At 47.3% G+C, this 24,024-nt stretch overlaps 1 protein-coding gene across 4 annotated transcripts in view; it reads right to left on the bottom strand.

The window, feature by feature from the left end:
• PACSIN2 (protein kinase C and casein kinase substrate in neurons 2) overlaps positions 1-24,024 on the bottom strand; it is a 581,107-nt gene that overhangs the window by 213,940 nt on the left and 343,143 nt on the right. For all 4 annotated transcript variants that reach the window (XM_078673888.1, XM_078673891.1, XM_078673889.1 and 1 more), the window contains exon 4: positions 4,733-4,968. In XM_078673888.1, coding sequence (XP_078530014.1) covers positions 4,733-4,968 — 236 coding nt within the window. The remainder of the gene's footprint in view (positions 1-4,732; positions 4,969-24,024) is intronic.

Below are 24,024 nucleotides of genomic sequence, written 5' to 3'. Positions count from 1 at the left end.
CCTCAATATCAAGCAGCTTTACTATATTTCTCATTATAACGCAAAAGGAAGTGCTAGTCCCAATGGTGAGAAGGGAAGAATCTGGACATAAAAGATTATTAACCAAACATCTGAGGTCTACTTGATTTGCGCTGGTCGCATTACAATAATTGGTATACTAGAAGTGTGGACAATGACGCACTGGTTGTTTTTGCTAAAAAAATATTTGTTGCTAGCTTCAAGGGCACTGTTTTGCCAAGAAAATCCCCAGCATAGTATTACAGACCTGCTACCATGTCCTGAGTGATCATAGCTGTGGATTATCTGGTATATGGATTTTTTGGGGCCAGCTCCCAAGACAATCACTTGTGGGGACTAAGGCCTAGACGTTTAATCATGGTTCTGAGAACCAGACCCTACGACTGTGGTCTGGAGGAGTGCACGAAGCCTGCTCTCTAGTCGAGATGGAACACCTGTCCATGTACTGCGTCAGATACATTGAGGAGTGATGGCAGCATAATGGGTTTCTGATAGATAGTACTAACCTAACCTTTCTTTCTGTTCAGGGATATGTGTGGTGCCTGATTGATACACTACGTCCTGCTTGAAAGTAATGCCCTGACCCTACGCCGACACTCAAGTGTGTGTGTATCATGTGCATGTTGACGACTGGTAGCAGGACTCAATATTGTTTGTTATTGTGCGGCTGCAAGACTAGTGGAGTCCATTTTGGATATCCTTAATGAAATCTGATAAAACACAGCACAAAATGGGAGGCTGAGGTACATCCTCCACATTCAGTGGAAGCGTACTGCTTGTGTTCCTGACCCAGAGTGTGTAGTCTCATACAATGAAGGTGTGAGAGGATGTATAGTTATTCAAGTGTGATCTGTTAGCAAGGGCCTGATGTTTATTGCTTCCTGAGCACTGCCAATTGGGAAGACCGTGAGAAAAGAATGCCAGTCAGAAGATTCTTTTATTAAGAAGAGTGAATCTTGTAGGTAGTGCCTGCCTGCCTCCCTTGTCTCTACTCCAAGTGCTACTCCAGAGGGCTGATAGCAGCCAGATTCAGTCAACACACTTCATTGTGCTAATGTTTTGGATGCTTCAGATGGAGGCAGCACTGTCACTGCCTGCTGTGGGAGTCATCTCTGAAAAATAATGTACAGGCTATGCAGAAGAAAAATGAACTATGAAAAGGGTCTGCTCCAAACCAGCTCCTCATATACTGTGTACAAGGACAATACCCTATATGCCCACCTAAACGGGATAATCATAAGAAGCACTACACTGGTTCCATGGGACTCATTTGGAAGTGTGTTGTCTGCACTCAAGTCACTTTCTACTTCACCTGTTTGTATATTCATAAACATAATCATCTCAGACATATGATCTGCAGAGTCCTCGAGTGTTAATTTGAATTGTTTGTATAATTGAAAGATTACGGACATTAAGTGATTTACCGTATTGATGCCTACTACGGGTAATCTGACACATGGTAGGGCTTCAAATTAGTCCTATGCGAACAATGTTGTCTAAACCGGTTCCTAAGCCTTGATGGACACAGGGATCAACACCCCGTGTCTCGAAAATGGGTGTAAAATGGGACCCAAACTATCCCACTTGGTTGCTGTTTCAAGTTCTTCCATGACCAACTAAGGGAGTGTTCCACAGAGTACTTGGGAGGACTGCAGAGATTTAGGCCGGTATAGTGTGCCAACTAATTTTACAAAGGAGGGGGGGTATCTGGCTAGAGAGCTGTGGGTCTCCAAGTGGCCTGGCGAGCTAAGAGGGTGAAGGAGCGACTGAATCTGTAGAAAGAGGCTGACCAAGCAGTAGTACAGCCACTGTGCTCAGAGTGTGGGGCAGCCCAGAAGAAGTCGACTAAACTGGGCAGTGTAACTGGGGCCAACCAAAGTCCTGAGAGGGTCTCCTGGCTTCCCTGTGAGTTTCAACAATAAGTCAAGTGAGCAAAAACATCTTATGCCTCCTGTATGAGTCAGCCAGCATGACCACGACGTGCCTGACATTTGACAGAGGTTGCTGAACTGGTGCGGACTGCCATGACTACGAGCCTTATGATCGAAGACCAAAAACTGCCCTGGTGGGAGGAGTCAATTCTGAAAGGGACTTCAGAGTGCTGCGGCCTCTCAGAGCTACAGTACTCAAGCACCAATACTGAGAGTCAGAGGAGCCAGGGTCACCAGCCTGCACTATTGGGAGAAGTGAGCAGGACCACCAGCCCCTGCACCGGTTACCAGCTGCTGCTGTGCTTGTGTGTTCAAGCGTCCAATCCACCGGGTAAGCTGAGCCGCATGAACTTGAACACGGATTGTTTCGCCCTCTGCTAAAACTGCAGCAGGTTATGCAGCCCAAAGGAGTACAGAACACAAAGGGAACCCTGACCCTAATCAAAGGATACTGGGGAACAACCCACCAGGGAAGTCAATAATAAGAACAACATGAACGGGAAGTTCCCATTACTCTGAAAGGAAGTAAATAACAATATAGACAATTGCCCACAGAGACAGCTGCTGATATCAAAACATTTTATTTTTATATACATACATTTTATTATTTCATTACTTCAGGGGATCTATAGATATCCAGGATTAATGTAGCATCAGCCCAGAACAGCAAAAGAACAGTAAAAACATTATTGTATACAAAAGTCACTCATACCGTCAGACATACTCACATCCAAAAATCACCACATACATCAGAAATACTATAAACTACAACCACATTCTCAAACAGCAAGCAGAAAAAAGCGCTGACGCGTGTTTCGGAACAAGTGCCACCATAGGAAATTCCTTCATCAGGGCGCAAGGCACTCATTTATATATGGCCATCATGGTCCTCCAGTCTGTCAAAAAGGATGAGGTTTTAGCTCAATTCAAAAGTTTATGGGCATAAAACAGCTTATCACAGCGTATCTGCCACAAGGAACAGCAAAGAACCGGTTCTGTGCTGAGGGTTCCCCGGTCAGAGAGACTTATGAGAGTTTCACCATACGTTGACAAAAAATACATCTAAAGCGTTAATCCTACCTCTACCTGGCCAGGCTCAGCGGATGTTGCTGTATTCGGTCTGCCTCACATGTACTTTGACAAGTGAGAACCTAGAGTGTTTCTATCCAGACACGTGTTTTAAATTCCCGACTTTGGTGATTAATGCATTTCCGCCTTTTGGCTGCAATCGTGTCGATTTGATAATAAAGTCCCCAGGGTCCGTTCATCTTTCTTCTGCCCTGTAAACGGTTAACTTGTTAGCTACCTGCTTTCTCCGGTTTTAAAGGCACAGACTTTGCTGTTCCTTGTGGCAGATACGCTGTGATAAGCTGTTTTATGCCCAGAAACTTTTGAATTGAGCTAAAACCTCATCCTTTTTGACAGACTGGAGGACCATGATGGCCATATATAAATGAGTGTCTTGCGCCCTGATGAAGGAATTTCCTATGGTGGCACTTGTTCCGAAACGCGCGTCGACGCTTTTTTCTGCTTGCTGTTTGAGAATGTGGTTGTAGTTTATAGTATTTCTGATGTATGTGGTGATTTTTGGATGTGAGTATGTCTGACGGTATGAGTGACTTTTGTATATAATAATGTTTTTACTGTTCTTTTGCTGTTCTGGGCTGATGCGACATTAATCCTGGATATCTATAGATCCCCTGAAGTAATGAAATAATAAAATGTATGTATATAAAAATAAAATGATTTGATAGCAGCTGTCTCTGTGGGCAATTGTCTATATTGTTATTTACTTCCTTTCAGAGTAATGGGAACATCCCGTTCATGTTGTTCTTATTATATGCAGCCCAAAGGGACTGAATTATCATAAAGAACATTAGTAGAGAGACATATTCGGACTGGCCTATTGATCATAGAACAAAGGAACTTGCTTGAACCATATTTGAGTACACACCTGTGCCTGATTATTCCTATGTGAATATTTCTGTGTGTTTAGAATCTCAAAGCACCGTTTTAGAACAATGGAGCTGATTCACATTTCCTATATGAAGTATTACGGTTTGCTGTATGATTTAAGTAGTTCTCTTTTTACAAAGAGAAGCACTGAGCTAGACAGTGCTTATTGCTTCCGTTGTTTGACTTCTGAGTATCTACCCTTACACTAACTCCAGGAGAAATCTTCGACTATTTGCCCTCTCCACCCTGAGTCAAGTGAGGTAAGGGTATATGTAGTGCCTAGTAAGCAGGGCTATATTAGGCCATGACCCAGGACATCATTGCTAAAAGACACCAATCCTCAGGGTTGTGGCCCATTGAGATACAAAATGGTTTGGACACACACAAATACAGTAATGTTTTTACTTTACTCTTACGGTATATGCTTTATAGTTGGCTAGAATCTTCTTCAACCACTAAACACAAAACATTACAGATCGAGAACTTCAGAAACCAACAATGAATGATCAAGAAGTGTATATTCTATTTTTTTTTTAAATGTTTCATGACAGTTTACTTACACCGATCGAAGGCATTTTTACACAATAATTAGCCCTTTTTATGGGTCGGTGGGAATGCTGCTTCCACAAACATCTAGAATGCCTAAAACAAGGGATCAGCCAGTTCTCAGTTGTGATCACATAACACAAATACCAGGATTACAGTCTACCATTTTATAATCCCAAAGCCAGTTGACCAAGCACCTATGACCAACAGATGATACAATTTGCAACCAAGCAATCAGAGGTGATAGGAGGGTGACGTGCCTAGCTCTAAAGGCTCCATACCTCTTTGAGCTTTTTAGCCCAGGGTTTCTGTGCTTTCCTGAAGCCATCGTCCGCTTCTTTGGTTTCCTTGAATCCTCCAATCATTTGCTTGTGAAAGGCATCCTTTTGCCAGTTCTTGATCTTTTCAAAATCTTCACTCATCAACGAGTGTTTTATGTTAATATGCAGGTCGCTCACTTTGTCTGCTTCTGTCATTAATGCATGCCAGGCCTTTTCTACTGTCCCGTACTGTGGACCTAGCATCAAGAAATACAGTACACTATTAATACAAAACAGCAGGAAAACAGTCAAAGGGCAATAATTCTAGGCATGTTTCTTTGACTAGTTAAGAATCCCATAAAAACCATTCACTCTGATAATATGAGGTCCACAGATATGGTTTTGCTATTGACCATCACAGGATACAAGGTTTATGGGAGTTTTGATTGTCTCATTTTCTTCCTGTACCGCATGCTATAAACAATCAATAGCCATGTAATTAAGTTCCATTTAAATTGGTTGTATGTAAAGGTATCTTGCATGATAGTCTGGTAATCTGGCTTTGATCAAGGTTTATTAGTTTAGGTAAAGGGGGCAGAAACTACATGAGGGAATAGGTAGAACAACAAAACAAAGAGACCAAGCGAGTTAAGAGATTAGACAGCAAAGTAGAGGAGGGAAAAGGAAAAAGATTTTCATATGCATAGATGTGCGCAGTAAAGTGAAAACAATTAAAAGGAAAAGTGAAGTTAAAAAAAACGGACCTTCTAGATTCAGCTCCAGAAGACTTAAATCATTAGACCAAAAATATTAATGGAGAAAAAGAAGGAAGTAAAATGTGCACGACCCGCCATCTGGAACGCAACAGATAAGAGCTGTGAAATAACAATAGAAAAGAGTTGGCACTGCCTGCAATGAAGTATAAAGCTGAAACAGCTGAATGGCTAGTGTGGAAACAAGGCTGCTGAGGAGGGAGGTGGAAGGACAGACGGACAACGGCAGGTCAGTTACCTTGAGCACTGTAGAGGTCTTTCGTCCTGCTCTTCTTCTACCTCCTGCCCCGCCCACACTTCACTGCCAGAGTTCCATTAGGACCCGGATCCCCCAGCATTGCCCCACCTCCCTCTTCAAGCATAAAGTACCCCACAGTTAAATCAACCAAAGAGACTTGTGTGGGTATAAAAACGGCCATGTTTAATATCAACATTTCATAAACATGACAAGGCAAATCAACTGCATACTTCAAAATTACAACACACTTTTAATATTGACTTTCATGATTTGCAAGATTATTATCCCCAGCACCAAGGGGCCTCCTGGCTCGCACCCCTCAAAACGAGTTTTCCACGCAGGCGCAGCACGCCTGCGCCCTTGAGCGGTGGGCCCCCACCTCTGATCCTTGTCCGCCATTACCGGGGCCCACCCCCCGACCACCAGGCTGCCCAGGGACCCAGGAGGCTCGTAATCTGTCGCCCTAGCCTCCCCAGCCGGTGGTCACTTTTCCCCGGGCGAGCTTACCGTCTTCTCCCCTCAGTGCTGGCCTCGGTAGTCCGCAAGGCGGACTCCCCTCCATTCTGTAAGTCAATGTCACTGTTCGCAGGTCTTTTTACCGCCACAAGGGTGGCCAAGGCCTTCGGGTCTGACACCCTCCCCACCTGCGTCCTGCATGAAAAAAGACCAAAGTCCCTTGATCTATGTATCCATGCCCAAGTCAGGGAACTGCACTCCATCTTGATGATACATTGCGTCCCCAGAGATCATTCTGTGTGGGATGTGACATAAGCGGCCCTTCGCTGAGCGCAACTTTGCCAACTCCCCGTTAAGCCGCCTCACTGCCAGGTTCAAGGATCTCGCCCGCACTCCGGGGCCCCACGTTCTGCGTGATAACATGGCAGACCAGGCGATTCAGGCCAATGGGAATTCGCTTAACCACGCAAATTCGGTCGGCAACTGCGATCATTGTGATACCTCACCTTACCGATAACCATTCAGTGTGGAATGTGACGCGAGCGGCCCTTCACTGAGCACAACCCAGCCCATTCCTCTTTGAGCCGCCTCACCGAGACATTCCAGGCTCTTGGCCGACCTCAGGGGCCCTCCGCCCTGTGTGATATCATACCTGACCATCGAATTCTGCCAAGGGCAAGACCCTTCCCAGCCAGGCAAACTCCGTTAACGGCCCCTCTCCGACCGTCGGGGAAGAGTGCCCCAGTACTGTACCACCGTGGCAGGGCACCCTACTGAACAGGAGAGAAATGGAAAAGTCCGGCACAGTCATGGCCAAATTGCAAACATCATCCCACAGCCACCCAGGCTTGATATGACGGCGAAACCCGCCGACCACCAGTATCCCATTTTCATCACAGTGTTAGATGGTGAGCCTGCCCTTGCTGCTAAGGCTGCTGCCCCAATTCTAGACAACTCAACTGAGGCCGTCGGTTCCTTAGTACGAGCCATCTGCTGATTTAAGACTTATAAATCACCTATCATGATTATATACCGTCTATGAGTCAGTTCCTTCAATCTACTAGCAATATCTTTGACAGGCGTAGTGAGAGCCACAGACTAGTAAAACTGAAGAAAAGCTCCACCTAATTAATCAAACAAAAGATCCACTAGCTAATGGGTTGATTAGACGAGTGATCTGTTAGCTAGGAATCAGATAGTCTACAGATCAGCTAGCTATCCGCAAGACTATACGACTAGCTGAAGGCTACCTAACTGATATGTAACTGATATGCCCCTTCATAATCACTAGCTACACTACAGGTATGTCAGACTAGAGAGCGGGTAGCTGTAGTAAAATGGAAGGTGATCTATTTCTCTGATTAGTCAGAATAGTGACCACCAGCTAGAGATTAGTTGGGCTGAAGGACCCCCATTATTACCTAGAAATCCGATTGCTGGACTAGCGGTTGGCTAGCTTTGGGCCTGGTGTTAGGAAGGTACGATTTAACTAAACTAGTAAAACTGTCAAGGGCTCTCAAAAGAAGCACGTGGCCAGGTGCCCTGATGTGTCAGATCTGAACCGTGTGTCTTACGCACACTGGGAGCTCCATTTCCCCTTAGTATGGGGGTTCCCTTCACAGGCCCTAATTAAACAGTTTGTAGCCACCCTGTAATGGTGTGGCTGTGTGTAATTGTCAGCCATGTTGATTAATGAATTGTGCTCCGCACTGGACACAACCCTCTGCCTCAGATTACGTGCCGTTGTAATTTGACGGCGGCTAATTGTATCCTTAAGGGAACCCCCTGATAAACAAGTTCACTGATCCAGGACACGTATGCCTGAGGCGTTGGCCCGCGCTCCAGCAATCACCTTCATTAGAGGGTCACCCTTGGTTGCTTTTTAACTGTGGGATGCCAGCCCTTGGTGAGACAACGTGGTCGAAACCGGCAGAGAGTTTGTAGATAAACTGTATTATCTTTCCGCTCTGTCTCCCCTCTATCCCAAGGGAGACCAAACAGCGTCTTCGAAGGTACACAAAATCTGGCACCCACAGACTGTCCTGGAAGGAAGCAGCAAGTACCCCCGCCTGCCAAGATGATGACGAGCACCCACAAACTTCATCACTGAGGGACTCGCCCTGTTCAAATGCACATTTCGCAAACAGGCCGTTTCAAGTCCTGGCTTGGTATTAAGACAGATGCAAGTATGGCAAAGGATGTCCTGTTAACTGAATAATCCTCGACGAGGCCTCTCATACATTTTTGTAGCACCAGCTATGTTCCATGAAACCAGGGGAAGTTTAAGTGATTAGCCCAGAAGCACACGTTTCGCTTCATGCCAGAGACTCGAACCCAGGTCCCCAGGTCTGGGATCGTGCGCACTAGCCAGCATTATACCTCTACTTGTGCTTTGCACGCTTTTGCTAGCCAGCATTATACCTCTACTTGTGCTTTGCACGCTTTTGTAACCTGCACACATATCACCTTTTCCCCCTATAATGTACCATTTGCTACCTCTTGTCTTTCGGTTGCTCACAAGTGTCACATTTACCTCATGTAAATTAACGATTGCTTTCGTCATTGTTGTGCCCTTGAATTCCTTTCCCATCCTCAGGCATCAACACTGTTCCTATTGTGAAGCGCTCTGACACCTTCGGGTAAGGTTCCACCGACTTTATAAGTCTCTCTTAAGTGTGTTACTACACTATCCCCCTTTGTGCGGGCAACCACGGCAAAAGTGTTAGGGGTTCTGCTCCATCCAAGACTCTATTACTCTCTGTCAACTGTGGAAGTCGGACATATTGAAATCTGAAATAGTGCACCCCGTGTCTTTGGAGTAAGGTATTTGTACAGAGTTGAGACATCTGGAACATCAGACAACACCTTTCCTTGAAACCCAAATAATATGCCGCCTGTCTACTACACACCGCCTAATGTACGTACCATATGTGCGTTATTACATATATCAGAAAGGCAGCGCCACGTGTAGCGACTGTACCCAATGAAGAAATATACATTAAATAAGAAAACGCTGATACGGTCATGGCTCTTAACCGTGTCCAGGGGGGCGAAGATTATGCGCTATGCAATGACCGCATCGGCTAAACCTACACAGGCAATTATGACGTAAAAACCATTCAGCACTGCGTCTGGCCAGAACCCGAACTGCGCCTGCCCGCGGCCGAGATACTAATCAACAGACTCGCTGCATGATGTAACCGACGTGTTTCCACGTACCATAGAGGATCCGGTTCGACTAAGGAGGGCAGAGGACAAAGCTGCCAAAGTATAGATTGCTGTGTGTGACCGCTTCACAATTCAGTGTAAACAGTGAAAACGAACAAACTATGAGTGACACTTATTCTCGAGCGTAATCAAACCCTAGGAAGGCGACGAGGACATAACTATTCCAAAATGCCACAGATCGAGCAACAAAACCCTTAGATGATCGTAGCCTGCTGCAACGCGCCTTAAAAGCTATACATTTTAGTAGACAAATTTCTGGCGGACCTACCGCCGCGGGGGATCTCCGACGAGGAGCGTGACAGTCTCGAGCTTCCTTTGTCCGCGGAGGAACTGGGCAAGGCACTGGGTGAGCTGAATGCCGGGAAGGCTCCAGGGCCGAACGGCTTCCCGTGCGAGTTTTTACGGAAATATCATCTCCAGTTAGGGCCCCATTTCAAGAAGGCATTGGATGCTGCTAGAGAGCTGGGTCAGCTGCCACCGGATTGGAGGCATGCCGAGATAGTGGTGTTCTGCAAACCGGGAAGACCACCAGATCGCCACGAATCGTACCGCCCTATCTCACTCCTCAACATCGAGGCGAAGATACTAGCGAAGGCGCTTGCCAACCGCCTCCTGCCTCTGATTACCGCTCTGGTCCACCCGGACCAGGCTGGTTTTATGCCACACAGGGCCACTACACACAATATTAGGCGGGCCCAAGTGGCCTTGGAGATGATGAGAGCCACCGGCTCCCAGGCGGCACTGCTATTGGCGGATATTGATAGGGCCTTCGATTCGCTGAGCTGGACGTACTTGCAGGCACTCCTACCCCGTCTGAATCTCGGCCCTCATTTTCTCTCGTATATACGGCTGCTGTATACTGACTTGACGGCGTCCGTGCGGGTGGCCGGTGCGATTTCAGACGCCTTCCCCATCGGGCGAGGTACCCGGCAGGGATGCCCGCTCTCGCCGTACTTATTTGCTCTCGCGATGGAACCCCTTGCGGCATGGGTGCGAATAGATGCGCAGATGAAGAGGTTCGAATGGGAGGCTGGGCCGTCAGACCGAATCGCGCTCTACGCGGACGTCGTGCTGTTCTTTCTTACAGATCTCAATAGGTCAGGCCCCAGGGTTCTTGACATTATGAGAGTGTTTGGCGAGGTTTCAGGGCTTAATCTTAACGTAAAGAAGTCTGTCTTGTGGACCCTAGGCAGCGGTGTGGCACTTGGTGCTTGGGCATCCGCCCTACAAAAGGCGACAGGAGGTTTTAAATAAATTGGGGTGTTTATGACAGACATCCCTGGAGTCTCGTGGGAGTGTAATATTGTTCCGGTCTGGGACAGAGTCAGATCAGACATGAAGACATGGTCCCGTATGCCCTTGAACCTATATGGCCGGTCGGCCATCTTTAAGATGGTCGCTCTCCCTCGTTTGCTCTACCAACTGCAGAATCATCCCTATCCTATCTTGCCCCAATCGTTCCGCCAAGTCGACTCGCCACTGGGCCGCTTTCTCTGGGCTGGGGGGGCGGTTCGTGTGGCCCTTCGCACCTGTTTCCTCTCTACGTTCTGCGGTGGCCTGGCGTCTTCGGACATCCTCTCCTACTACCAGGCGTCCCATCTATTGATACTCAACGAATGGTGGTATGGGGATCGGGGCGATCCGGCGTATGCTCTGGAGAGGTATTTAATGGAACCTGATACCTTACACACGCTACTGTACTCGGCAAGGAAAAGGAAGAGGCTCCCGGTAGCTGCGCAGGTTGTTTTCCAGGTTTGGCGTCGGGCGCTTGGTCGTATGGGTTGGTGGAATAGGCTGACTGGGGAGACCCCGTTGTGGCAGAACGGCCGCCTGCCGGCCTTGTCGGCCTTGCCGGGGTTTCGCGGCTGGGACTCGATAGGGATCTCGGCGCTGGGGCATGTCATGAGGGGCACAACCCTTAAATCCTTTCAGGAGCTGAGGGATGAGTACGATATGCCAAGTACCCAGTTCTTCAAATACCTGCAGTTTCGCCACGCTATCTCCCCCGCCTTGGAGGGGTTGGACTCCCTACCGGACTTTAGTCCACAAGAGGCTAAGCTATTTATGGGAGAATTGACGGAAAAGAAGATATCCTGCATATACCAATCCCTTGTTACCCATTGTTCATCCTCCCTAGACGGCATGCGGTCCAAATGGGAGAAGGATGTTGGTGAAATCGATGAGGAAGGATGGAGGGAGGCTCTTGCGGCTCAGAGGGAGGCGGCTGTGGCCGTACGGCTGCGCTTTATCCAATTTAAATACCTACATAGGGCTTATTACACGAGAGAGAGGCTGTGGCGGGCTGGATTGATTGCCTCCCCCGATTGTCTGAGGTGTGGCAGAGAGGTGGGCACGTTCCTACATACTGTGTGGACATGCGGGGCAATGGAGAGATATTGGAGGCGTATATGGGACTGTTTGGATGAGGTTCTGGGCTGGCAGCTCCCACGTGCGTCGCAGCTGGGCTTTCTGCATGTCTTGGAGCAGGTGAGCGGCAACATATATAAAAGACATCTCTTGCTCCTGGGCCTTACAGTGGCCAAAAGGGATGTGGCCCGCGCCTGGAAAGACCCTGGGGCTCCCCCGATTGAGGTGTGGAAACGGGGCATGGATTATTGTATGGGACTGGAACGCCCAGTGTTCGAGGCCCGCGGTTGTCCCAGAAAACACTATAAAATCTGGAAGAGGTGGGCGGAATACAGGGGGCTGTGGCTGGAGCCGCTGCTGCAGCGAGATGCGACAGTGGACCAGTTGTCCTATGTACCGGGATGAGGGTGAGAGTGTACTACCATCTTTGTATAGATTGCTTTGCTTAGATCCAGGTGACCATCGTGAACGGGGCTAGGGTGGGACCCGGGAGGGGGGGGTGTTACGGGGTTGGAGGGGTCCGGGTAGTTTAATATCACTGTTGTATCCGGCTTACTGTACTGATTGCTGCAAATGTGCTTCTTGATTATTTGCTCACAGCCCCTCCGGTGTCTGGAGTACTGTGGATGTTTTTGCAATCATTTCTGAAATGTCAATAAAACCTAGTTCTGAAAGAAAAAAAAAAAGCTATACATTTGCAGTTTCGGAGGAACAGAAACAGACGCACTGTGCCGCTCCCCCCAGACCCAGATGTAGCCCGTGGTGATTGTAAGCGTAGGTTCGGGTTACAGAAATCAACGATATAAAGCAACCTTCTTGACTGACTGCGGAAAGTGCCAGCCGCTTATATCAAAATCCTTCTAAATACCCCTGAACCCTGGTCACACTGATACCCCTAGCTCTGCGCAGTACCACGCTACTAATGCAGCCTGTTCTACCGAACAACACCGCTAATACTTCTGGCCCTGCGCAGTAAATACACCATTCATTCACTGCTAAGTCCGTTCGGTCAGCACCTCAACGACCAGTCAACACACACTGTGGCAACATTGCCTGCGCCGAGCCCTCCACGCCTTGCTGCCAAAGCACACAAGCCGTTACCAGACCTCTAGCACTGCCCCCGCCGGGCTCCAAGCTCCCTGCCTTCCCTGGCAGCACACTCGCAGCCAATCCGGTCGGCCCCCGAGCAACACACCACACGCATGGCATCAACAGCTTGCCCTGGGCAGACCCACCGCTGCGATCCTCCCTAGCGTGCGAGCGCCGCTAAAAACTTTAATATGCCATAGTGTCGCCACTAAACCCTTGGGGTCCAAATACTAGCACCCACTCCACGAATGGGCATTAACCCCCCACGACTAGCAATGTAGTCGGATTACCAATGGAACAATAGGCGGAGCACACCTGCTGGGGGATCGACACGAATGGGCTATACTCCCCGCAACGTCTAACTACAAATTAATAACCACCGTTCTACTTGCAACTTCAGATTTTTGGCGCATGAAAACTGCTGCCTAATTATAGCCCATGTCCAGCCACGAGGTACGCTTCCGATTATTGCGGTCTACTGGTTGATTGTAATGGCCCCAGACCACGCAGTTTCAAGCCTGTCTCTGCCTCGCGCCTATGCGCCGCTGCTCCTCTCCCGGCTTCAGGCTGCACGAGACCCTGGATGCCTAGATACCGCTTAATGCTCACGACACCCCAACCCTTTGAAGACCGCCCACGTCGCCCCCGAAGGAGCCCGCAACCCAGAGCCCCGCCGGCAGCCGCAGACCACCGGAGCAGTCCCGCACCTAATTTACACCACCGACCCCCTCCCGTAATCCACGGCCGCCAGCAGGCCCCCAGAGCACCCGGCTCCCTACCTGGCGAGATGGACGGTCTCCAAGTCCCATGCGCTCCTCTTCGTCGCCTTTCCACCGGGCTCAGCAGTGTTGTCTCGCCGCCGCTCCCAAATCCTCCGGCCTCCGCTCCAGAAAACCAGCAGCTGGGACAGTTAAACAACTAAGGGTAGGCAATGGAGGGGGGGGGGGAGGAGCATATGAGGCGATGTCAGCCGGTCCCGGTGCAGCAGAGGGAAAAGAGGTCGAGGCCACGGGCACTTGACCCTAAATAGGCCAAAGGTCTCCGCCCCCTGCTGCACAGGATGTGCGTCACTCCCCCTGACCCGGAAGCACTTGACGGCCAGACGCCCATTGGGCGAGCCGACCGTCCCCTACCTACGTGACTGGGAGGCGGGCCCGGGGGACCGGGGCCTAAGTGCGCGCTCCTTTAAACCCGCGCTTGGCATTTGAAGGAATCCAGAGTTAAGACCACAGAGCGTATCACAGTGGAGTTGTTTAAAATGAAGTTTCTTTGCATAACAGTACATTAGGTTAATAAGTGTGGCTTTGTGTGAGTTATAATAGGATGGTGAAAACTGTACGGGATTTTTATAACATAATAAACTATGACCCAAAAAAGTCTTCATATGGATTATAAAGACACTATTTTTGTAGGTTTGGTTATGTGAGAGTACATATCAGTGCTAGAAAGGCGGGGAATCCCACCGGATACCGGTTCCGGCAGCTATTTCTGGGTCCAGGGAAATATGCTGAATTCGTCCTGGTGCTACATTCTAACGCCAAGACATAATTCAGACGCATCTGCACATTTTCTGCATTCTGTTTGGAGCACCAACGTGAAGGCGATGAGGGGGCTTTCTTTTTGCCACTTCCAACTGAGCTCAAAACAAATGCTTGAATTAAAGGGCTATCATCCCTTCTTTAGTTCAAGCATCATAAGGCGGGGAGACATCTGTAGCCTAACGCCTAGATGCCAATACAAAGGAAGGAAACAACGTAACACAGCTCATCACTTGACAAGTATTTTAGAGAAACTTTGACTTGGAGGAAGGTTTTTGACCGTGTTTAACCCCTTATGTAATAGATGTGCACACACTTTAAGAATGCTGATTTATCTATTTGTATGAGTAAGTACACAAATAATGATTTAAATGGCACCTACTAATTAAATTTGTATTTAATTATTTTACAGCGCTACTCATCCTATTGCCACAGTGCTTTACATCCCACACAGGAAGACAACAAATCATACAAGTTTTTAAATAAATGTACAGGAAATGTCAAATGACAAGGAGGAATCACGTATGTACATACTTGTAGACATTATGAGTTATTGCTGCAAGGAAAGATCTAGGCAGCACGTGTGGTAACAATGTAATATATGTAAAGAAGCATCCTCTGTGACCAATTAATTGAGCTAGAACAGATTTACTGACACATGTCCATGTTGCCAATTTCTTTACAGCATTTCTTTTTAAATAAATGCACAAGTTGACAGTTGGACTTTGCTTTTCAAGGTCCGCCCCTTGTAACTCCACACGTTTTTGTTGCTACAGCTTGACCCTCAATTTATGGGTTCCTGGGATGATTTTTTTAGTCCATTTTCAACAACAGTGCAAATGTTCAGGTCTTGCAAAAATACTGAATAAAAGAAGAAGATTCAGTGTGTGGACCTTTCCGGGAAGCATTACTGACAAGCGTGGCCTTAATGGAATGCTTCGGAAAGCCCCATCTACAGGGATTATTGCAAAGGTGAAGATTAACAGACACTGCATGCCATGTCAGAGTACTTCAAAACTCCGCAGGGTAGAACACTAGTAAGAGGCTGGCTTAGTATATGGTGCACACTTAAGCAATCCACCTTGCACTAATCCAGACAACCCTTATTGTGATTTTAGTTGTCTTTGATAACCTTTTGAAAGCTCTCAAAGAGATAGCTGTGGAGAACAGCTTTCAGGCTTATCTTGAGGGAGTGTTAAGCAGCTTGTTTTACCAATTGAATCATGTAGTGAAGGTTAAACGGAAAAAAACCAGTTATATAAAAATATGTCTATTTATTACACAACGCTCACTAACACATTGGTATATCTCCTACCTGGAGATATCAACACAAATACACAATAATACATCAATTGCAATCAGGTAATTAGGCACAAAATACAATGGTCTCAAGGGGGCGAATAGGTCTCACCATTTGGATATGAACACAGACCTACTAGCTTTGCCATGGTTTTTTGTCTATACTGTTCAGCATTAGCAGAAAAAAGTAAAAGTGTGATGTTCTGCATGCGTGCACATGTAATTACAAGTTTGGGAGGTGGAAAAAGGAGCAATCCAGAACTAGGTGAGTAAGTAAAGTGAGAAAGCAGGGAAAGACGTACGACCATTGGGTGGAAGTGTCAGAATATGTACACTACCGTTTCTCTCCCTAAAGCAGTTAATAAACGTAGCTAAGCAGATGAAATCTAAAAAGGTGCTTTTCTGCTGTGTGTATGTATATGATATACAATTTGCATGTGCAACCATGAAGGCCTGTAGCTGAAGAACAACCTCTGCTGGCCGTCAATGTCCTATTCGTTTTTTTCTAATTTGCAGTCATTGAGGTGCTGACCGCCTCCCTCTTTACTTTTTATTTAAACCTGTGTCAGGCCGAGATATGAACATAAAATATATTGCTGCCTTCTGTTATGTCCAACTTAGTACAGATTTAAAGAAAAGACTATACAAATATATTTAGAGTGAATTAACACGGCATACATGAATATATTGAATAATCTATACTAATTTAGATTGTGAAATAATTGAACATAAACCATGAACCTTTGGTGGTAAAAGAGAGCGAGACTAAGAAAACTGCATTAAAATGTTAGCTTCCCAAATTGACCAATTTGAGTGACCCATCCTTACTTCACTGTCAGTTCCTTACGTTGACTGAGCGCCAAATTTGAGGCCAATTGACAGAATTTAGTTCAGGGCATGAGCTATACAAAAATATAAACTAATGTGCATGGTTCAATAGATAATATATGTTGCTCCACAGATAGTGAAAACTTTTGCCCAATACACAGTGAATCTGTTAAACATCTCATGGTTTGCGCATAGCAGTGTCAAGGGGAGATTATAAAAGGCAGCAAAAGATAAGCATGAAAAACTATGAATTATTTTTTTGATTTCAACTTGGTCAGTATGTTCTTCATTGTTGTACACTATTTAGAAGTTTCTTAATGGATGCGGCGTTATCTCAACCCTGCGTGTGAAGCTACCGTCTGATACAGACAATGTATTTGGGAACATTTTCAATAGGATTGTAACATTTTTGCTTTTAGAGTATTTAATTTGTATCTGCTGGTGATTTTCCAAAAACTTAGTGAGATGTAACTTGCCAAAGGTCAAATGCCTCACTTTCTGTGATCACTTCAGGCCATGTGATGTCATTCCGGTGGGGTCAAAGGTCGTATAACACATGTTCCTGGGATGTCACTAGGTCAGAGGTCTTGCAGAGTGACTTCCTGTGACATTATCCGGGGGTGAGGGTCAAAGGGCATGTGATGTCACTTTCACTGCCCCTATCATTTTGGTGATTTGACACCCATGGTTGTGGCACATGCACATTCAGTGTGCTCCGATGTGAGGAGCAAGCTAAGTCGAGGGGCTTTTTTAGGGTTACCCTTATGCCTCATTTCAAGAAAGTAGAAATTCCTTTTGAGGATGTAATGCTATAGCAGGGAACATGTGAAGGGCAAATGCATCACAGCTGGGACACCTACCTTGGCCTCTGCTCCGAACTGGTAATATAGAGAATCAAACAAGCACTGGCGTTGCCAGTAGGTCTCGTAGAATGCAGTGCATCCTTCTTGCTGTAGTAGGGCGATTGGGTGGCTGTTGGTAATTAGAGAGTGGCCGGAGGGAAGCCGGATGGGGGCAGGAGAGCTGAGATAGCGTGTTAGGGGAGGAGAAGCCGCAGAGCGCACGCTGGGCGAAGCCCTTTGATGTGCTGTGCGGCCGTGAATGCGCGTGCTCGTTTGCTCACGTGATTCACGTGAACTTAAAGAAAACCGCACGAACGAAACCCTTGGTTTCACGATTGTTTTCAGCACTTGAATTCTCGCTCCCTCAATGCGCTTGCGCGCATGGATAGGTCACGAGACCTAAACAAGCATTGGCATAGCCAATAGGTCTCGCCTTTGGGACCTGAGCACGAGGGAAAAAGTGATGAGAAAACTGTCACAGCTGCTTGTTTCAGGAGACCGCAGTGCACAAGGGAATAACTAATGCCGCTGTCTTAAAATGCATCCATGTAACAAATAATGTGTGACAATAGATAGTCTTGGAAAAGCGTGAATAATAGTTTAGCGATTTGAGCAAAAGACATACACTTTAAGTTCTATGTTATGACTACACAGCACTCTAATGAGACCGCTCGAGAGGCTCCTTGTCTACTGTGTAGATTTTTACAACCTGCAGGCCAAAGAGGAGGAGAGAGGAGGAGCGAATATGAGAGAGAAAGAATGGAAGAAGGAATGGCAGATGGAGCTCAAGTGGGAGAGTGAGTGAGTGAGAAGAGAGAGCTAGAGGAGAGAGAATGAAGGGGAGAGAGAGAGAGAGAGAGAAGGGGAGAGAGAGTGAATGAAGGAAGGAGAAAGTGAAAGAGAGAATGAAGGGAGAAGAGAGAATGAAGGAGAGAGAGAATTAGAGAGGGGGAGAGGGGGAGAGAGAGAGAGAGAAATAGAATGGGGGAGAGAGAGAGGGAAGAAGTGATGCGAAAAAAGTAACAGCCAATGTTGCCTTGTTCTGTGTGAGATAAAAAAAAGCAAGAGACAGTGCGAGCAAAGTAGAGTTAATAAGGCGTTGAAAAGAAAGAAAAAGAAATATAAGACAAATAGTGAGAAAAGGTAATATAAGACAAATAGCGAGAAAAGGTAAAAGCAAAACACAGAGTGAATAAAAAAAAGAAAGCCATTAGAGCACGAGGGAAGAAGTGATGTCACAGTAAAAGCTAAGAATACCTAACAAGAGCGGCCGGGAAACTGAAAGTACGGCCGGCCACCAGCCAGCCATGAATAATTAGGGGAGGAGAAGCTGCACAGCACACGCTGGGAGAAGCCCTTTGATGTGCTGTGCGGCCGCGATGCGCGCTCTGTGCTGGGGGAGGGGGAGGGCCATTAGCCTGCAAGATCAAAGGAAGGGTGGGAGGGACATTGGGGAACAGATGGCCATGAAAGTTTATGGGCCAAAAGCGCGTGCCTGTGGCCACGTGAACTCGATGAAAACCGCACGAAAAAAGCGGTGGTTTCACGAGGATTTTGAGCACTTGAATTCTCGCCATTTCCCATTCCTTCGGAATGGAAAAGACGAGACCTAAAAACGACTGCCGTGTACTGAGCGATATTCGTATGGATGAGGGGCTCAATTTGGAAAGCTGCATTTAATCACTGTTATACTACTGTCGTATTTAAAATGTTATATGGCCTCGCAATTACCTCACTGTACTGTCACAAATGTTCAATAAAATGAATATTTAAAAAAAAACACACACACACAAAAAAACTGCAGTGTTAACTTGTTACAGGTTTCTCAAGCTCGGACTCAAAATCTGATATGTCACCAGTATATACGATGTATACTAATAATAAGCACTTATATAGAATATCAAACAAACTGCATTCATTTCTTTACCACTTAATATGTGTTTATTACTATCCTTCAGAAACCACTTTATCAGCTTTACAGTAATGAAAATTGAAGCTAAAAAAACTCTTGGCTTTTCAATTCATGCCACGCAGGTTAAATAGAGATTTTTTTTTAACTGAGACCTTACTAACTCAGCCATTTTACATGGCTCATGACTTACGACCTGCCAGTAGCACAAGGATCCCTGCAACAACAGCTTGTGAACTCACTGAGCTTTCTTATATTAAATGCAAACATTTGGCCCGCACATAGCTCTGCTTCAGCCACGTTAGCTCTCGGATGACACTAACCTGTGACAGGAGGGTGTTTACAAGTCCCATTTTGCTTTAACCTTCTAAATTAGTTTTACACGCATTCCGTTAGGGACCAGTTAATTAAGCCAGAGCAGCTTTATTATCGCATTTTCCGTGTTGCCAATTACTTTAGGGCAGATTTAAACAAGCAACAGTGCGTGCACTGTCGCAGGCAAGGCCTAAAGAAATTAAGCTAGAAAAAGAGAGAGAGACACACACAAATAGCTGAAGAGGTAACATAGGAGTTTTAACCGCTAGTGCATCGAGGCCCTGCGGAAAAAAAAGAGAGAGAGAGAGAGAGATATGGGTCTTGGGGACAGTCGAGTTAGTAGTATAAATATTGCCCAGCCTTGCTGGCATACGGCGTAAAAGAACCAGTGTTTCCTCACGATTAAGGGGGGCCGCTGAGCTCACCGGAAGAAAATTCTGGAAGGATCGAGTCAGCTGACAAACAGAGCATTTTAATGCAGACCGTGGTCAGCAGTTTACACTACTCTGGCTAGGTGGTGAGGGGTGTCACCGTGATGATGCAAGGGGGAAGGGGGTGTGACCCATCTGGGTTGTGACTGACTTGTTCCCAGCCCAGTGACCTTTCAGAGCCTTCATCCGCTCTGACCCCAATAGTTTTCATGGAAACTGCATGCCATCGAGCCCTGCTATAGCTATTGCGGCCCAGAATTATTAAACTTTAACAGCAGGAATATAGCACCACTACCCGCAAACCAACCGCAGGGCCATCTCTTCAGTCTATTCTGCAATAGGGACACCGCTCGCTGGCATCACACTCAGCAGCTGGTGCTCAGCAGAGTACAGGCCACAGGGCTTTAAGTGGGCCGGGTCTCACCAGTGCTGATCACCAGCAGTTCTTTAAAGGAGTCCTCGAAACGGGGCCCTATCGGGCTCTGTTTTGTGCCCAGGCACAGGCGGACCGGACTGCAGTGACAGCATGCTCACACTGCTCACTTCTCAATAGTAGTGGATAAGTTATAGCATGACGTCATGCCAGGTGACCATTGTGGTGGAAGGGAAATCCTTTAAAGAGTCATTTTCTCTCTGGATTTCCCTTCTCTTTTTGAACCTCAGGAGCACCAACATTGTTGTGATGTCACCAGGGCTGTAAGTGGAAGCATTTTTGTAGGAGAGTAGGGTCTGCTATCCTATGGTCACCCCAAATTTTTGCTTTTTGCTTCACTGGTTTTCGACTACTGAGGCTGTGGGCCTGCTGATCAGACCCCCAGCCTGCTGTTCTCTCACTAAATTAATAATACATGTGCTATAGGCACATACCACAATTGGAAATGGACTCCTTGTCAGCCCCTGTATAATGCACTATAGGTGCCCAGGGCATAGGGGCCACCAAGGCCTACCAGGGGCTGCAGCATATCTTTTGCCACCCCTGGCTGGTTCTTAAATTGACACAACTGGCTGATCACTCAGCTGGGGTAAGGTGGTGTACTCACCCCTTACTTAGATATGGTATACCTATATCTAAACCTATATCTGGACACATATAAAACCTGTGAGCCACTCCTATGGAAAGCCTCATCAATCCTGGAGGCAGAGTGCGTGGTTTAATGTGAGATGGAGCTCTAGCATGAGCTGAGCCTGTCTGCAGCCGTCGGGAACAACTCCCTAAGCTGTTTCAGGATAAGGCCATACCATATACTCTTAAGTGCCTTATAATCCTCGCGGTTATATAGCAACTTTGGTTTGGCTTTATCAAAACATGTTGTGTAAGGTGTCATACGATTTGGAATACTATCCCCTCGCCAGTTCTGGCGACGGGGATAGCATTCCACCCCTCTAGAGGGGTAAGACATGTTACTTTACTTAAATGCGGTTAATTTCTAAAAAGGCCTTAGATCCACAAAATGGATGCCTCTGCCACAGACAAGAGTCTGACCCCCTGCAGCTGACCGAAACTCAGCCAAATGGGGCCTGGACAAAGGGTATCCTGTCGCAGGGGGGTGTTACCACCCTCCAGACAGGAGATAGTGGATTGTAGCAGGGAGGTTTGAAAGAAACCAGACACTGCTTGGGGCGCACAAGGCTGCCCCTTGCATAATCCGGCCAAACTGGTTCTGGGGCACTCCAGCCCTCGTGCCAGGGCGGCCTGGATCAAAGGAAAGGGGTGTATCCACCCCCTTCCTGGGTCCCACCCATAGGAGGGGACCTAGCAGGTAATCCAGCCCCCCAGATTCGAATAAGAGTAGGAGCAGTGCCAAGACACTTCAGATTTCCTGATGAAACATAAGAAACGAAACTCTGGACCCTTCGACATCCTACTCAACGTAGAAGACTGAAGAATCTCCCTTGTGGTCAAGGAGTGACCACCCTGTGCAAACAGGCACCATCCAGCCATCGACGTCTGCTTTGTCGCAGTTCCCGCCGGAACTCGAGCGACAGAGATCGACGAGATCAATCTTGCCTGCCTTCCAACAGCCCGATCCACAGTCCCTGCAGAGCTGAGACCCGTGGAGGCGACCGGAAGCGTGGGGCACGCCATCTTGAAAAGACCACGAGACGCTGACCGTGCAGCCCACGAGTGACCCTCGCAGCTGTACACCGGGGTTTGAGAAGCCCCAACCCTGAGCCACTCTTGCACCGAAGCTCACCCCTCTACACTCATCGAGTGCTGCGTGGGGCCCTTCTGCTACTTTTGGCTCAACGCGTTGGCCCGGTCACTTGCCAGCCGGCTAGTGGTCCCTGTGCCGACGAAACTACGAATACAACGTGTGATTCTGGTTGCTCCAGACTTGCACCAGCTCCCCTGAAAAGGAGCCCCCACTCTGACCCTCCTGGTTCGAGTGAGAAGCAATCTCCCGGTTCCGCGTGGATTGCTCTTGCCAAGTGTTGTTTGCTCCAAACTTGAAGCCGACTGCGCCGACGGTGAGAGCCCTCGTGGGACAGATCGTGACCCGCTCCTGGACGTCGCAGATGCCCCAGAGCCCACGTGACAGCGGAGAGAAGCTCCTCGACGACCACCTGATTGCGCCCAACATTGCCTGGTTCCGTCCTGGTTCCACCCTGGTCACTGCTGAGTGACCCAGACTCTGTCCCCTCTGCTTTCAGGTACTTTTCGACTTGAGTCCACCCTTGGACTCCACCGGACACTTCTCTTTCACCCCGCCTGCAGCCCTTTCAGCTTCAAGCACCAAGAGCCTGCGTGACGAAACCCGACTCAACTTCGACCCTGTGCACCCGCTTCCTGTGGGTGAGGTAACTTTGCTCCGCCGGTGTTCCCACACAGGTACACATCTCTAGGGTCTGTGTCTTAAGTTTTGTTCCCCTAGGTTCAGCGGAAGTGTCCTTAAACTTTAACTTTACAACTTTTACGCACCATTGGTTAACATTGGTGCATGCGTGCGCTTTCTGCACTGCACCCGAATCCCGCGGGCTTTTCCCGACTTCAGCACTGCTTGTCCTGACTGCTCCCAGCGATTCCCTAGGCCCTAGGCCTAACCACTGTTCGATTGGTATCTCTTATACCACTTGTTTAGTATATGGTTTGAGTGGCCCCCGCCCTCATCCATAATTGTGCAACTTTGTATGTTTAAACTGTGCTTTTGATTTAACGCTTGTGCCCCTTTATTCATAAAGAATACTGGGGATTGTTTTTAGTAATAAATACATATATTTTTATAATATATACTTGTGTGGTGTCCTTTCATTTGATATTACAGGATTGTATGTGGTAAAACAGCTCGCTTAACACGACCTCTTAAGTTAAGCCTTTAGGCTGCTTAGTCCATGCTACCCCTAGGATAGCTTGTCTAATAAGGTTGACTTACAACCAGACACCATAAGGGATTGTTTGGTCTGATAACAGGTGGTTCCAGAATTGGAAACATCACCTATCAGGCCAACTTCTCACATTGGTGAGCAGCGGTGCGGATTTGAGCTTGCTGTTGTTTTACCATTGCAATCTTTTATCAAATTGAAAGATCACATCAAGTACCTCTAGGTACATATAAATCAAAAGCTTAGCATATTAAGTTCTACTGAACTTAGTAGTTGTATATTAAAGGGATTAGCACACCCTGACTACAACTCACTAGCAAGGTACAGTAGGGAAACACTTAGTGTAGGTAGGTGCATCACTTACACCACACTAGAGTCATGTCTGACACAGGAATAGCCTCAGGGTCTGCTCCAGTGACAGTTGACCTTACCAAGGCAACTTCCAGCTATGACAAATTAACCCGAAAGGACTTGATTGCCTTGTGCATCTCAAGAGGGTTAAAAAGGGGCAGAAGTCCCACCTGTCCTATCCTGATAGCCATTCTAGAACAGGATGACTTAGAGAAGGTGAATGAAGTTCCCTTAGAGTCAGGAGATGGAGTGAACCCCCCTGTAACTGATACCACTCCAGAGGAGAAAGAAGAAGAGGAAGAAGAGGAGGAGGAGGAGGACTCAGATG

Source organism: Lissotriton helveticus, chromosome 1_1 (genome assembly GCF_964261635.1).
Source record: "Lissotriton helveticus chromosome 1_1, aLisHel1.1, whole genome shotgun sequence".
Taxonomy (NCBI): Eukaryota; Metazoa; Chordata; class Amphibia; order Caudata; family Salamandridae; genus Lissotriton; species Lissotriton helveticus.
Note: the sequence above shows the minus strand (reverse complement) of the source record. Positions and strands in the feature narration are given on the sequence as shown.